General features: G+C 49.9%; 1 protein-coding gene across 1 annotated transcript in view; it reads left to right on the forward strand.

Annotated features, from left to right (window-relative positions):
- The window catches only part of MAP3K4 (mitogen-activated protein kinase kinase kinase 4), a 110,260-nt gene that overhangs the window by 47,879 nt on the left and 46,899 nt on the right, over positions 1-15,482 (forward strand). The window contains exons 4-9 of the mRNA XM_006882822.1: positions 5,922-6,164; positions 7,005-7,151; positions 10,199-10,356; positions 12,630-12,746; positions 14,174-14,273; positions 14,359-14,442. Of these exons, the coding sequence (XP_006882884.1) occupies positions 5,922-6,164; positions 7,005-7,151; positions 10,199-10,356; positions 12,630-12,746; positions 14,174-14,273; positions 14,359-14,442 (849 nt within the window). The remainder of the gene's footprint in view (positions 1-5,921; positions 6,165-7,004; positions 7,152-10,198; positions 10,357-12,629; positions 12,747-14,173; positions 14,274-14,358; positions 14,443-15,482) is intronic.

Genomic DNA, 15,482 nt, shown 5'->3' on the forward strand with positions numbered 1-15,482 from the left:
CCCCGCCCCAAATCAAGAATTCTGACATAGAATTGTCTCACTGCTGGGCCAATTGGCAGAACTATGGTAGTTGGAGAAGATACTGAGATTATTAACAACCTCAGCTTGCTCGGCTCTACAGTCAACACTCTTGGAACCAACCAGCAGTCAGGAACTCAAAAGATGAATTGCATTAGGAAAATCTGCTGTCAGAGACCTCTCCAGACTAAGCATGATGAAAAATGAACCTTTGAGTTGTGGTGCTAGAGAAGAACATACCATGGACTGCCAAGAGAACAAACAGGTCTGTCTTGGAGAACGTGAAAACAGGCTGCTCCTTGGAGGCAAAGGATTTTTAAGCTCCTTCTCACATATATTGGGCATGTGGCCAGGAGAGACCAGTCCTTGGAGAAAGACATCATGCTTGGAAAGGTGGAGGGAAAGCACAGGAGAAGACCCTGGATGAGATGGATTGACACAGTAAGGGTCGTATCGGGGATAAGTGTGTAAGAGACAGTGAAACTGGCTCAGGATCGGTCGTGGTGCTGAGCTGTTGTACATAGTACTGCTTTGAGTCGCAGGCGATCGATAGCACGTAACAACAAAAATTTGTGAAAAGGTGCAGAGGCATTCTTGCTGAAATCAGGTTGGTGTGAGAGGCTTATTGTAAATGAGAAGTAGAGAGATTAAGATCAGTGCATAGACCAGACCCTGAGGCTCAAGAAATACTCAATACTTGGTGTCTCTGAGGAGACTGCCCTTCCTGACAGCGTGTGCAGAGCAGGGTAGATGAAGGCTCACCTTTCTGACTTCTGAGTGGCTCACTGGCTGCACTTCTGCTGACACGTGTTGGTTTGTCCTTTTTGTTAGTCGCTGGAATAATCAGTGCCTTTTGCCCATATCACTGTTCAAAGACATCAGACCTTTTCTTTCATTTATTTATTTATTGTCCAGCTTTCACATGCTTATGATGAAATTGAAAGTACCATGGCTTGAGTCTGACACACATTATTCTTTAAATTGACGTCCTTTCTCTTTGGCACTTTAACGAGGTCCTTGACTGCAGGTTTGCCCAGTGTTGGGTTTCTTAACTGTTGCTTTCCTGTTGCTGTTGATTGGTACTATTGTTCATTACGACTCGTCACGACCCTGTGAATAACAGACCTGAAACGTGCCCTAGCCTGTGCTGTCCTCATTGTCTTTGAGATACTTGACACAGTCACTCTGTCAGTTCGTCTCATTGTGGGTCTTCTCTTCTTTGCTACCTCTCCACTGTTCCAAGCGTGATGTCCTTTTCCAAGGACCAAGCCGTTCTAATGTGCCCTAGGTGTGTAAGATGAAGCCAAGCGTGATGTCCTTTTCCAAGGACCAGCCCTCCTAGACAGCCCTTCGAACATGTCCTAGGTGTGCCGAATAAAGTTTAACCAACCTTGCCTCCAAGGTGCACTCTGGCTGCACTTTCTCCGAGACAGGTTGGTGGTTCTTTGGCAGTCCATGGGATCTTCATTGCTCTTCTCCAGCACCCCAGTTCAAAAATGAAAGACATAAAATGATTTCTCTGTCATCTTTACTTATTGTTCAGCTTTCAGATGCATTGGAAGTAATTGAAAAGACCATCACCTAGATAAGGTGCACCTTAGTTTTCAAACTGATGTCTTTGCTCTTTAGCATTTTAGAGAGGTCCTTGAAGCAGATGTTCATGTGTTTTGATTTCTTGACTTCTGGTACCATGCTTGTTGTGGATCCAAACTGTTTTCATAGGTGGTTGCAAATTTAATTAAAATGGTATCATTAACAACTTCAGTAATATCTCCATTTATCAAGTTGTTGATTTTTAGCAACAGTACCTTGTATAGCAGTGGTTGAGTCCTTGGCTACTAACCAGAGCTCAGTGGTTCTATCCCATCATCTGATTCTTTAGGGAATGTTGCGACAGCTTCCATAAGGATTGTTGGGGACTATTAGGGATGAAGGGAGGGCCTCTGGCCAGGACAGATCACCTGAGCTCCAGATACGTGCAAGCCTCCCAACGGCCTTTAATGCAGGATAGAGAAAGCTCCCCTGTGTTTGGCTGTACTGGCTTGAGAAAGCTCGCCACCCGGAAAGACGGGGGCTGCATCTGCTGACCTGGGAGTGGTCCACAGGAGGTTGAGGTTCTCCTAACCAATCCGCATGTCCCACGTCTGTAAGCCCACCCTATCCCGTCTCCCTGTTTACATGCTTATATATAAGTGCACTGCAGTCCCAATAAAATTGAGCTGTATTGACTCTCTGATCCTGTCCCGGAGTGGTGTATCTCCATCATGCTTACCCCCATCAGGGTGTTGCTGTTAAGTTGCCAGCAAACAGACAGCAACAAGGGATGAGTAGCTTTCAGAGCCCTGTGGAGCATCTCTGACCTTTAGGACCAGTGTGAGGCAGTATCAGCTTGATGGCAGTGGGTTTGGTTTTCCAAATCTGTGAAGCCTTGGGTAAGCACTTGGCTGCAGACTGAAAGGTTGGTAATTCAAAACCACCAGGTACTCTGCAAGAACCATGTGGCAGCCTAGTCTATAAGATTTCAGCCTTAAAACTATACAGGACATTTCTGCTCTCCTCTAGGGTCCCTTAGGATAGGACAGGGCTCAGATCTGTTGTTCATAGGATTGCAACGAGAAGCAGTCAACTCTGCAATATCTACCAGCAGCAGCACCACCACCAGCACCACCACCACTGGCACCACCACCAGCACCACCGAGGGTCCCTATGAGTCACGATAGGTTTGATGACAATAGTTTCTGGGTTTTGTTTTCTTTTTAGTATTTGAGGTGCTAGAGAAGTGTCTTAAAGCAGGAGGGAACACAGTTACTCTTGCAGGCATGATGAGTTCCAAGAATTGACGTGCTGAAGTCAGGAGAAGCAGTTGTGAAGCCAGAGTGTACTGAGGCAAAATTGGATTTGCAAAGTCCGTGAGCTGCAAAACTGATAAGGCTGGTTCCAGGGCCAAGTGTACGTGGTGACAGGTGCCCCTCGTACTCTGACCCTATACGGGGTCCACACAGGTCTGCGCTAAGGTGATGTTACCGGGTGTGCTAGGCTGCACAGGTCTGCATTCAGATGAGGATACCAGGTATGCAGCGGCTGTACAGGTCTGTACTAAGGTGAGGTCACCAGGTGTGCAGGGACCACGCAGATGTGCACTAAGGTGTGGCTACCAGGTGAGCTGGGGTGTACAGGTCTACCTAGTGAAGTTACTTGCGCTTGCGTCAAGACAACCAAATGTCTGCTGAGAGAAACAACATATGTTAGCAGCAGTCATTTCACAAATACAGAGTATGTTTTTAAAAGCACTTTTTTACATACATATTTTAATCATTATAATAATGTTATGGGCTGGAACCTGACCCTATTCTTTTTTAAATAAAATTTTTTTAAAAAATTTCATTTTAATAAAAGTTTACAGAAAAGTTAGATTTTCGTTCATTTGTTGCTGCACATTTTATCCCCTCTCCCTCCCTTCTCCCCCGAGCTGACTTTTTAAAAACTAGTTTATTTTACAAAATGCTAATACAAATTTGAACAAATTTTTTCAATTTCCCTCACTCCCTCACCCATCAAATTTTATAACCCCATGATTAATCCCCTCTTCCCCCTGCACATCCACATCCCTCTGCTTCCAGCCTCTCCCACCCCTCCTGGATCCTTATACTCTTTCTACAATAATGGTTTTATACAATATTTATCCTTGTGGAACAGAGTTAATTCACTCAGCATAATGCTCTCCCGCCCCTCCCAAGTTAGGTAATAATTTACAAAGTTATCGCTCCTGTGTGCTGCATAGGATTCCGTTGTATGAATATACCATAATTTCTCAATCTTGGCCCTATTTTTAAAATGAAGAAACCAAGCCTGAGAGGGTTAGTAATTTTTTTCAGAAACATGTTGCAGAGAGAGGGTCTAGGAGCCAGGTTGTCGGATCTGAGGGTTGTTGGTGAATTTTCCCTTAAAACGTGGCAGCTCTCACTGTGATTGGAGTCAGAGTGAGTGCAGGGGCAGTGCCGTCAGCTTGCCATGGGGAAGAGAGGTGTCCTGAGCTGGCTATGGGCAGGCAGGGCCAGGACGAGCACGTCCAAATGAAGACCAGGGGACCCAGGCGGAGGGGTGCTGAGGGACAGGGCTGACCAAGGCTGCTGCAGGGTCAGAAGGTGGTCGTGGGGGGCCTGAGTGGGGTCCACTAATGTTCTTCTGTCTTGATTTTATCAATGGGCCGTGCACAGAACCTCAGAAAACCTTGGGCAAGGGCATTGTTCAGCAAATAGAAGCCCTTGGCGATATTTACCCTCCAAAATCATATGTGCTTCTCTAGAGGCCTTTCCAACCCATGTCGACTCGTAGGTCAGGGCAGACCAGTGTGGGTGTCCAGGGCAGCATGGATGGAAGCCCACAGACCCGTACATGGGTCAGAGCAGACCGTGTGTGGTGTCCAGTGCTGTAGTGTGGCTGGAGGCCCACAGACCCGTGCATGGGTCAGGACAGACCAGAGTGTGGGTGTCCAGGGCTGCAGCGTGGATGCAGGCCAACAAACCTGTACATAGGTCAGGGCAGACCAGTGTGTGGTGTCCAGCACTGCAGTGTGGATGGAGGCCCACAGACCCGTGCATAGGTGAGGGCAGATCAGTGTGTGAGTGTCCGGGATACCATGGATCGAGGCCCACAAGACCCGTGCATAGGTCAGGGCAGACCAGTGTGGATGGGAACTGTCATTTTCCTTCTGTGGAGTGGTGGGTGAGCTCTCGCTGCCGACCTTGTGTTTGTCAGCTGGGTGACGTAGCCAGTGCTCTGTGGGGACACCTGATCTTGGCTGTCCCCACCCCCTGCATTCGTCTCAGGCACGGGAAGGCCGTGGGGAGGTTGGTGGGGAGACGGTTAAAATGCTTGCCCTCACAGAGCTCTTCAGAGACAAGTGGCTTTGCTGACGGGGAGCAGAGCGTGAGATGGGCTCCCAGGACAGGAGGCCTCAGACGGGCCATGTTCCTGCCGGGAGGGCAGCTTGGTGGCAGGGACAGGGAGGCACTTCAGTGGACGCTCTGGGAGGCCGGCAGAGTTGGGCGGTTGGCCCTCTCTAGGTCCAGGGTTCCACTTAGGTTTTCTCAGCCTTGTGAAGTACCCCCCAGGTTCCTCAGTATGGTGGTTGAAGCGGAGGTCAGCTGCTGGGGACAGGGAGATGAGTGCAGAGCTCACGAAGGACAGGGAGCGTGGATGTGACAGCGTGAGGGGGCACACGAGCTGTGCAATAGCCGCATTTTAGGTGGAGGACACATTGAGATCAGCTTTCCACGGCCTCTTGAGTTTTCAGAAGGTGAGGTCTTGGGCCGTGGCTCGGGGGTGCTTCCAGAAGTGTAAGGTGGGGCAGGATTCAGGGGTGCAGTGAGATGGCGTAGAGGGGTGAGCAGCCCCTGAGCCGGACGGCATTCATCAGCGGGGTTTGGGGCTGGTCAGGTCTTTTCAGGGACTGACGTTTCGATGATCATCATTCGTCACCTCAGGAGAATAGATAAACGGGTGGTGGGACCCAGCAGCCTTGATGTTCACAGAAGTGACTGTTTAGGTTATGTGATTACTTGATGTCCTCATTTCTTCTCAAATTGGAATAATAAGTTGGGATACGCTGCGGATGGTCCTGGATGGAAACTTTTAAGTGTTCTGATCACTTTGATCATGTTAGAAAAAATGCTAAAGATGAGCTGAACCTTTTTATGATTTTTCTGTAAAAACTTTCATTTTAGCGCTTGTGGTTTTCTTACACTTTGAGAACCTTGAGGCCGATGGTGAAGGTGTGGGATTATTCTGTTTTCACTCTAAGGCATCATTTTGTAGCTTTGTCAGTGAACTGTGGAGAAGAGCCCCTGAGGCTCCCCCAGCCTCCGGACACCCACCCCATTCTGACCCCATCTCTCTGCCAGTTTTCGGAGTTTCCAGATCCCACGTGGGGCTCGGATTACGTGCAGCTGTCCAGCCCGCCTGTGCCCCAGGAGCAGAGATGTAACGCCGTCTCCTGGGAGGAGCTCAACTCCATGGACCTGCCGTCCTTCGAGCCTGCCTTCCTGGTGCTCTGCCGTGTCCTCCTCAACGTCATCCACGAGTGTCTCAAGCTGAGGCTGGAGCAGAGGCCTGCGGGGGAGCCCTCCCTCCTGAGCATTAAGCAGGTCAGTTCAGAGTCCGACGCCCCGCCTGGCCCACCCGCACCCTGTGAGGTGCACTCCCCACCACCCGAGAGCTGGTTCCTAGACCAGACTGCCCGGCCTCTCCCTGGACCAGCCGGCGGCACTATGCCACCAGGGCTCCGTCAAGGTCCCTCAGCCACGTGCATTGTGTTGCGAGTTCTTTATTTTGGATGTGGTGGAAGATGAGTGTATGTTAGTGTGCTTTAAATGGTTCTTCTCCATTCTGAGGCTCTGAATCTCCTTGGAAAGAGATTACTCATCTTTGTCCAGAGGAGCAGCTGGTGTATTTGAACTGTTGAACTTTAGATCAGCAGCCCAGCCCAGCACACATGCGTTATGCCTGGAGAGCTCATTGGTTTTTTATAGTCAGCCTTCAGAGATGATCATGAAATTCATCCTGTCCTAAAAGTAGATTCAAATATGGCCGTCAGTGTACCGTTAATATCAGTCTACGAAGACTGAACACTTACATTTTTATTCATAAGAGTTAATGAAAAATTGTTTTGTCCTTTGAGTGAGATTACAGAGAGTCTGCTGTATCCAAGGATGTATTTGCAGCACGTACAAATACTTGTGTGGAAATACCCAGGAGGAAGTATTTTAGTTGCTTATATGACATGTCCTAGTGTTCATGCTGTAAGAATTGGTTCTTTTTCTAGTCTGAGTTCTGTTCCCTCCCCGTCAAGACTGTAGCGATGCTGAGAAGGGCTGCACTGGTGAGCGCTCCGCACGGTGGCCTTGGTGTTCCGGGGCCAGGATCTGTGCTGTCAGAAGTCGCGGGGGCCTTCCCGCGACGTGACGCCTCTCCTTGCCTTCCCGTAGCTGGTGAGAGAGTGCAAGGAGGTGCTCAAGGGCGGCCTGCTGATGAAGCAGTACTACCAGTTCATGCTGCGCGAGCTGCTGGGCGGCCTGGAGCAGACCGACTGCAACATGGACGCCTTCGAGGAGGACCTGCACAAGATGCTCATGGTGAGGTGTGGGCAGGGCGCGGCGTCTGTGCCCACGCTGCCCATCTAGCGTGGATCCTCGTCGCAGCTCAAGTGAGAAGGCTTGAAAAGTCTCAGCCTAGTTCCTGTTTGATTGCAGGGCAGGTCTCTTGTAGGATGTTCAGGAGAGCATCGGGGACCGCCAGTTTTATTTATCAGTCTCTGGTCAGCAGCTGCATTTCCATTCCTGGCATGAACTGGGGGCCTTGTGAGGCACTGAGGACACGGTGCTGGACCAGGAGGTGGCATATCCAGTGTCGTGGGTGGTCCAGCCACAAGTATATGTTACGTGAGGTTATGCTGTGAGCACGGATTTGGGGAACCTGCAGGCGTCTGGCCCAGCCAGGAAGTTCTCCCCAGAGGAAGCTGGACCTCAGGGAACAAGCTGTAAGGTGGTTGGCACACGCTGAGAACTGGCTTGGCAGACACCAACCTAGCTCTCCTGCAGGGACCCCTGTCTTTCCACGGGCCAGGCGCCTCTGTGTGCTTGCCAGCTGCTGCTTCTGGGCCAGCAATGTACTTTCTGCTCTTTCATGCTTTAAAGCTGCTTTAACCATTGAAAACTTCTCCACGATGTGGGGTTGTTGTTGTTGTTTTTAAATGAAGCTTTCTTTGACCTTTTAAGCCCTTTCTCTGTCCCTTCTCCCCTAGCACTTATGATTACAGATAGACTGTAAACAGTAACATTTAGTGACAGGCCCTGCTGTGTTCTCAGGTTCTCAGACTCACAGAAGGGCTCAGGAGGCAGCAGGCCTGTATCGTCTGGCCGTACTCTGGTGGCTGTGGGTGTACGGTGTTTGTATGGTGATGGCTTCGTTGGGGTGGATGATGACATGGCAGGTCACGACACGAGGCAGGTAGACACAGCACACCTGGGTGTACTGATGCTTCAGGGTACGTTCAGCCCCATGACAGCTGGGATCTTCAGATGCTGTCACCTGTCCCCACCTCCATGCCCCCCACTTTCCGGGCTGCCAGAAAGGGTAAGGTGGATGGCATGGCACCTTAGAAGCCAAGACCAGGCCCTTCCCACCCATGTAGACAGATGTCTCCAGAAGCCCCGAGTGCAGGTTCCTCAGCTGCCTGTGGCCTAGGGCCCGTGATGGAGGCTGAACATGAGGAGGCCTGTGTTCTGGCCTCTCTAGTGAAGGCTGAGGAGAAGAATGTGGTTGCAAGCAAGGCTTCCATCTCATATATTACGGGAAATAATTTTAACAAGTCTGAAATTATTTCACAATTATTAAGGGTTAATTAGGACCTAATACATAAAGGACCAGAGTATCTGCAGTATGACCACATGTGAATACTGGACACTATTATGTCCTAAAAATCCTATTGAAAAGTTAATAAAAGTTGATAAAAGCAATAAGCACTTTCCCCCCCTCCCCTTCTTAATGGGAAATTAAACCAGAGGTTTAAAAAGACAAGGATAAGATGTGCTTTGCTTTTCATACTGTCCATGAGGGTTCCTGAAAGGACACATGGAACAGCTCTCGGTACTTGGTCACACAGGCAGGAAGGCGGAGAAGGTCTGGGCTGGGGAGATGGCCCTTCCAGGCTGTTTCAGGTCTGCAGTGTGCCGGTGGAGGGTTCTGCGATGTCCACCGTGACTCGCCCAGAGCCAGTTAGCCATGCTCAGTTCTCACTGCCACTGGCGATCCGCATGTGATCCCTCCATGCTGTCACCTTCATTCCACAGACTAGGATGCTGGCCGTGATCACTAGTTGACCATTGGGCCCTGATAGTGCCTAGAAGGGCCAGGAGCAGCCAGACAAAAGCAGGGCTTTGTTAAGGAGCAAAGAATGGCTGTAGGCTGGTAGTGCCTTCCCTTGAAGCCACCAGAGCAAAGAGATGAAGAAAACAATTATCTGTTCAGTAAGGCAGGCACCTGGCCGCAGACTCCCCCATTTCTCTAGAAGGAAGGATGGACTAACTGAGGCTGAGCAGAAGGCCCTGAAGGCACCGTGTGGACATGGCAGGCCCAGGCCGTGACAGGTTAGAGCCGTGTGGGCAGCGAATCCCCGGCCACATCCCGAAGGACTGCAGATCTGTGAGCAGGGGCCTCCCACGTGGTGTGCAGCCTCCCTGGCAGGCAACAGGGCTATAAAGTGGAGCTGTCACATGGATGGGAATGACTAGCTGGTTGTGGCTTCAGATTATGATCTTCTGTTCCCAGAAATCTGGGGGGGGGGGGGGGGGGGGCACACTGAACAAAGGAAAGTACAGGTGTGGCAGGCACTTGAGGTGATAAAGGAAATTGAGGCTGAGAACTTCCGGGGCGGGGGGGGGGGGGGGGGGTGTCCCGGCCTCAGAATGACCCAGCGATAAGCATAGCATGTGATAGGGGAACAGGTGATGGTGTGGAAGGAAACCACTCTAGCTTTTTAAAATAATGAAAATCTGAAAGAAGTAAGACTTGAATGTCTTAGAAGTTACACAGGAGAGTGAGCACTTGTTGGAAGGAAGGACCTGGAGGACAAACTGCCTTAGCCCCACACGCGTTCCTCAGGCCCTCCTGCGTGCTGGGGGTCACAGGGGACACTACGCAGACCTGGGGGACCCTGGGGCATTGGGACAGGCCTGTGGCTGGTGTGGACTCTGCTTTAGGGCCTCGTGGGTCACTGTGTGTGTAACAGTTAAATGGTAACTCATGCAGAAAATCACGTTTTACATTCTAGTAGAATTTAATGTAAACATATCACAGACACATGGTCATGGACAAGGTTGTTAGAGAGATGTGGTCCTCTGCTCTCAGCACATGAGATGCTGCTTCATGTTAACACCTGCCAGTGTCAGCCTCTTAAAGGAACACGCACTGCCAGTAGTCAACCTTGCTGGGTGTGTTTGAGTATTTTGTTACTTTATTGTGCTTTTCTGTATATTGGCACCATTCGTTTTTGCTCAGAACTCAGAGGTGGTGAATAAGTTAGAGTTTAGCGGGTCTTTCACATACGAAAATCGTGCCAACATCCGGGAAAGATTGAGAGGTGAAGTCTCTTAAATGTCTCCTTCACGTCTTTGTATTGAAGGTCTATTTTGATTACATGAGAAGCTGGATCCAAATGCTACAGCAGTTACCTCAAGCATCCCATAGTTTAAAAAACCTGTTAGAAGAAGAGTGGAACTTCACCAAAGAAATCACCCACTACATTCGGGGAGGAGAGGCGCAGGCCGGAAAGCTGTTCTGGTGAGAACCCCAGGCTTCCGAGGACGCACCCCACCCTCTCTTGCCCTCACCCTGTCCTGGTGCAGTGGTCAAGACTGTGGGAGAACAGTGTGTCTTACCAGGGGGGTGGGTGTCCCTTCCTCGAGCTGTTGCCCTCAGAACAGTGCTTCCGGCAGATGCCCCTGGGGACTAGGCAGCACCTGCACACAGCTTTGGTCATCAGGGTGGGGAGAGTGCTGCTGGCGTCCACTGAGGTCATACACAGTGCTGAGCCCGTGGAGTGTGTCACGCAGCCCAGCGCCTGGCAGCACCCACCTTAAATGCCAGTAGTCTGCGGTTCGGAGTCAGGCTCTGGGTGCATCCACGGGGGAGGAGGGCTTGAGTCCTCCCTGAGTGGACAGGCCTGGGCACTCCTGGGCAGCCGTCAGGGACTGACAGGGTCAGTATTTTTATGGACTGGTGTTTGGGGATTCACGGCCTCTCTGCAGACGGAGTCTGTGTGATGAGAGAATGGAAACGTGAGTCACGGGACTCTGTGAGGCCGACAGTGAGGCCAGGGAGTTGAGGGCCGGTTTCAGGGTGCATCTGAGTGGGCACCGCTGGTGTCCCCGCCCTCTGGCTGGCTGGGACAGGAGTGCTTTTCTCTGGTGCTTGGAGCTGCCCTCCCCCAATCCCTCATTCATCCTTTGATTTCTTCAGTCACCTTTTTATAAGATGTCTGTGTCCCACCCCATGTCCTTTGATGGACTTGGGTGTCCACGCGGAGTGCTCTGCCTCCTGAGAGTACACGAGATCTCCCCTCGCGCGCTGGCTCACGGCTAGATCCGCAGACCCGCCCTGGTGCACCGTCCTGCTTGTGTCCTCTCCCTAGTGAGGACACACCGTGCCCTGGCCCTCATCCCCGCTCTCCAGTCCCGAGGGGGAGCCCCAGCCCATTCCCTTGTCTCCTACTCAGCCTGGTTCCTGTCGTCAGCCTTTTAGGAAATGCCTTCACCGCCTTCTTCGCAGTCTCCTCACCTTCATCAGCCATGATTCTTTCTGCCTGTCTCTCCTCTGCATTTCCTGTTTCCATGTCTCTCTGGCACTCCCATCACTGCTTCTCATCTCCCACTGACACTCCTTCTTCCCATCACTGCACCCCCATCTCCCCAACACTTCCTCTACTTATCACTGCACCCCCATCTGCCCGACACCCCCTGTCTGCCCACCACTGCACACCTATCTCTCTGATACTCCCTCTACTCATCACTGCAGCCCATCTCCCCAACACCCCCGTCTGCCCATCACTGCACCCCCATCTCCCCAACACCCCCTGTCTACCCATCACTGCACCGTCATCTCCCCGACACACCCTTTCTGCTCGTCACTGCACCCCCATCTCCCTGATACCCGCTGTCTGCCCGTCACTGTACCACCATCTCCCTGACACCACCCAGCTGTCAATCACTGCCCCTATCTCTCCTGACACCCCCTCTGCCCATCATGGCATCTCATCTCCCCTGGCACTCCTCCTCTACTTGGTGGTGGAACCAGGCGGGGCTGTCTCTCAGCTCTGATTCTCTAAGGACTCACTCAGCACTTACCTGCTGCCACAGCTGATGTTGGTTTTATTCTTTTTTGCCACTAGAGAAGCCTCTGCTGACCTTGAACATCACAGAGCTAAGTCAGCCTTTTCCTGTACTCGCACTGATTCATGCTACACATTTGCATTTACATCTTAAATAATATCAAGGTGTTTGCAGCAAGGCGCACCAGCTGTGTAGAACAGTTCATGTTCATATCTGGTTGCGTGGGGAACTTTTAAAAGTCATTGTATTTAAGGAATTTACTTTCTTGTCTCATGTTAAAATTTGTGAACTTTTAAAAAGCATCTTGCCATATCTGTATCTAAGGTCTTTTTAGACCAGTTGGAACATGTAAGAGGCAAATAATATTTATGTAAAAACTGCACAACTTCTAAGAATCATAGAGTTTGTAATGTAGAACTAGAACAGTGGGAGGTACATAATTGAGATTTCTGCATTTTCACATTAATCTTGATTTTATACTGAAAGGATATTTTTATGCACTATTAAACAACAGGCCTCCGGAAACTCTATGAGCTTTGAGAAATGTCGATAGCTGTAGAGGGGCTTCAGGCCTTTTGTTCATAGGGTCGCTATGAGTCATGCTCGACTCGAAGGCAATCAACAACAGCAGCATTGAAGCAAAAGTCTCTCCACTTGGTATTTAATAATCAGAAGAGGAAGACCACTCTTCTTCTGTGCTTTATCCTGGTGTTCCTCTTCCTGTAGCGACATTGCTGGGATGCTGCTCAAGTCGACAGGCAGCTTTCTGGAATTCGGCTTGCAGGAGAGCTGTGCTGAGTTCTGGACCAGCGCTGATGACAGCAGCGCTTCCGATGAGATAAGGTGGGTGCTGCCCTCTTTCCCGTCCTGTGTCTTCTTTCACACGCTTTTATTCCTGCCAGTAAGCACAGACAGGCTTATTCGCACCACCCGCTTCTGGTACCTTCGGAAATGGGTAAATACCTCAAAGGACTCAACTGTCTTGTCTTATGTGATCTCTGGGCCAAAGTTCATTTTTCTGAATGTTTCTTTGCAGGTGAACTTAGACTTGAGTTGACCTAATAGGACTGTTATGCCCTTAGAGAAGAATATAGATTCCGTTAAATAAAGGCGAGTCCTCCCCGCACAGGCCTAGAACGTCCTTAATGAAACAGGAGTTTTCTGCCCACGAATGCCTGCAGCCAGCCCATTGATAGCTTAGTGGATTTTGACATTTTATGCTGAAGTTCTTGCTCGTTCATCTCTGACACTTGCCCCAGCTCTACACAGTCAGAGCTTCCCATGAAGTTTTTGGTTTGAGGGCATAGATATGAGCGGTAATACCATTTTGCGGCCATTTATCTGCCATTTCTTATGATTTAATCTTGGTCACTGCTTATGAAGATCTGACCTCCCAAGAGCAGAAATGGTTTGTCAGGACACAGTTTTGTGAGAGATAATTTTGACTGTCTTCTTCGCCATGGTTCTAAAAAGTCTTTCCCATGTAGGTTCTCACCTGGGAGAGAATATTGGGTAGTTGCAAAAATGAATGCATGCTTTGTAGAATACATCCTTTGTACATCTTGCTGTTTTGAGAACTAGCATAGTCATAGTAAATTCAAAATTAGAATTGGAGTTAAAAAACCAAGTTGGCAGACTAGATAATGGCTCTTAGGCTGTTCAAGGTGGCTGTTAACCAGGGTCGCATTTGCAGAGTGCATTTGTGCAGGGCTGTGCACGAGCTGGTGCTGCTGCCGGCTTGAGGAAGTCAGGTGTCTGCGTGTCCCTCCCAGCTTCTTGGTCAGGGATTCCATCCCGGCCCTAGAAGCCAGCTGGGATTGGAGTGTTTCCACTGGGAATCGGTCGCCATGCCACCCAGGGCCATGTTTTAGAAGTGCTCCCTGTTAACCTCACCAGCACACGCTGGAGGAATTGAGGATTCAAATAAATGAGCTGGATACAATTCTTTTAAAAATGGAATATACTGCTATTTTAAGAACACAGTGTGTAGAGAAAAGTTTGAAGAGCACCTTCTGAGTCTTTGAGAATGCATTTGAAAATTTGTGTTCAGGTTTTAAAAATACGGTCTTGTTAACATGATTTGAAATTTGCCTCATCTTTGCTTTTGAATGTCTGCTTGGATCTGGGGTGTATCCCTTGTTGTTGAATGTCTCCTGGGACTTGGGGTGTATCCCGTGTTATTGAATGTCTCCTTGGGCTCGAGGTGTCCCTTTGGCTGGGGCTCGGGGTGTCGCCTGCTGAGTCCTGACTGGAGCCCTCCTGTCTTCTAGGCGTTCTGTCATAGAGATCAGCCGGGCGCTGAAGGAGCTCTTCCACGAGGCCCGGGAGAGGGCATCCAAGGCACTTGGATTTGCTAAAATGTTGAGGAAGGTGAGTGAACAGTCCTGGCTCTTCTCTCATTTCCTATGTTTTTATTAAGCCGACCTTACAGAAGTGTCTCTATCTGTGCCTGCAGGACCTGGAGATAGCGGCAGAGTTCGTGCTGTCGGCCCCCGTCAGAGACCTGCTGGGCACCCTGAGAGCAAAGCAGTTCCTCAAGGTAACGGCCCCGCTGCCTGGCGTGCGGGCTCTGTGCTCCTGGCCGGCTCTTCCTGCCAGCTCCAGACAGGCTCAGGTACCAGGGCGGCTCAGCCGACTGCACTTGAACCTGTGGTGAGACAGCCGCTCTTCTTGCCAGCTCCAGAGAGGATACCAAGGCAGCTTTGAACCAGTGATGAGACCACCCTGTAACTTCTCAAGAAGCAATCAGAAAGGCAGCCTTTGTCATACTTGTTTTAAGAATAAAAGGCCAGGGTTTACTCTTATTATGTCCTTGATTGATGTAGTTGCCTGTGAGTATTTAAGGTGAGTTGTATGAAGTAACTGATTTGGTAAAAGCCCTTTCCACCTCCGTTTCCTGAAGCATCCAGACCATTCAGAGGAATTGTTGACGTCTGTGTCCTGCCCAGCACCAGGGCTGGCTTGTGAGTCGTCATTGTGTTGTCCACTTAAGTTGTTAGAGGTTTAGCGTTTTGAGAATCGACGTAGAGTGTTCCCAGAAGTTTTATCCCACGCACACAGTATTATCCTGCCCTAGTACCTCAGGGGTTGTGTATGACCGGTACAACATAACCATGCGTATGCTCCTCATTCAAATGGTCCTTGAACCACTTTTTATGAGACTTTTGGGAATAATGTGTGTGTCTGTGGTAATTTTTTTTTTCCTGAGTCAGATGACATTCCAGAACTCTCCAAACTAGCACTACCTCTGGTCATTTCAGAGGGACTTCTCCCTGAAGAGTTCTTTTCTCTATTCTTTACAATAAAGCAATGAGGAACCTGTTGGAAGAACTTTGCAAGACCCTCTCCACTCGGGTGTCCTTTGGTTAGGTGGTGGTTGTTGTTGTTATGTGCCGTCGAGTCGTTTGTGACTCATAGAGACCCTGTGTACAACAGCCCTAAACTGTGCTCTATCCTGTGCCAATCTCATTGCCTCTGATAAACACATCCCGAGTACCCCAGTCACTGAATCAATCCACCTCATAGAGGGTCTTCCCCTCCTGCGCTGTCCCTCCACTCTGCCCAGCATGATGTCCCTCT

This window comes from Elephantulus edwardii, unplaced genomic scaffold, assembly GCF_000299155.1.
Source record: "Elephantulus edwardii isolate Elephantulus edwardi_28Jun2011 unplaced genomic scaffold, EleEdw1.0 scaffold00024, whole genome shotgun sequence".
Lineage (NCBI taxonomy): Eukaryota > Metazoa > Chordata > Mammalia > Macroscelidea > Macroscelididae > Elephantulus > Elephantulus edwardii.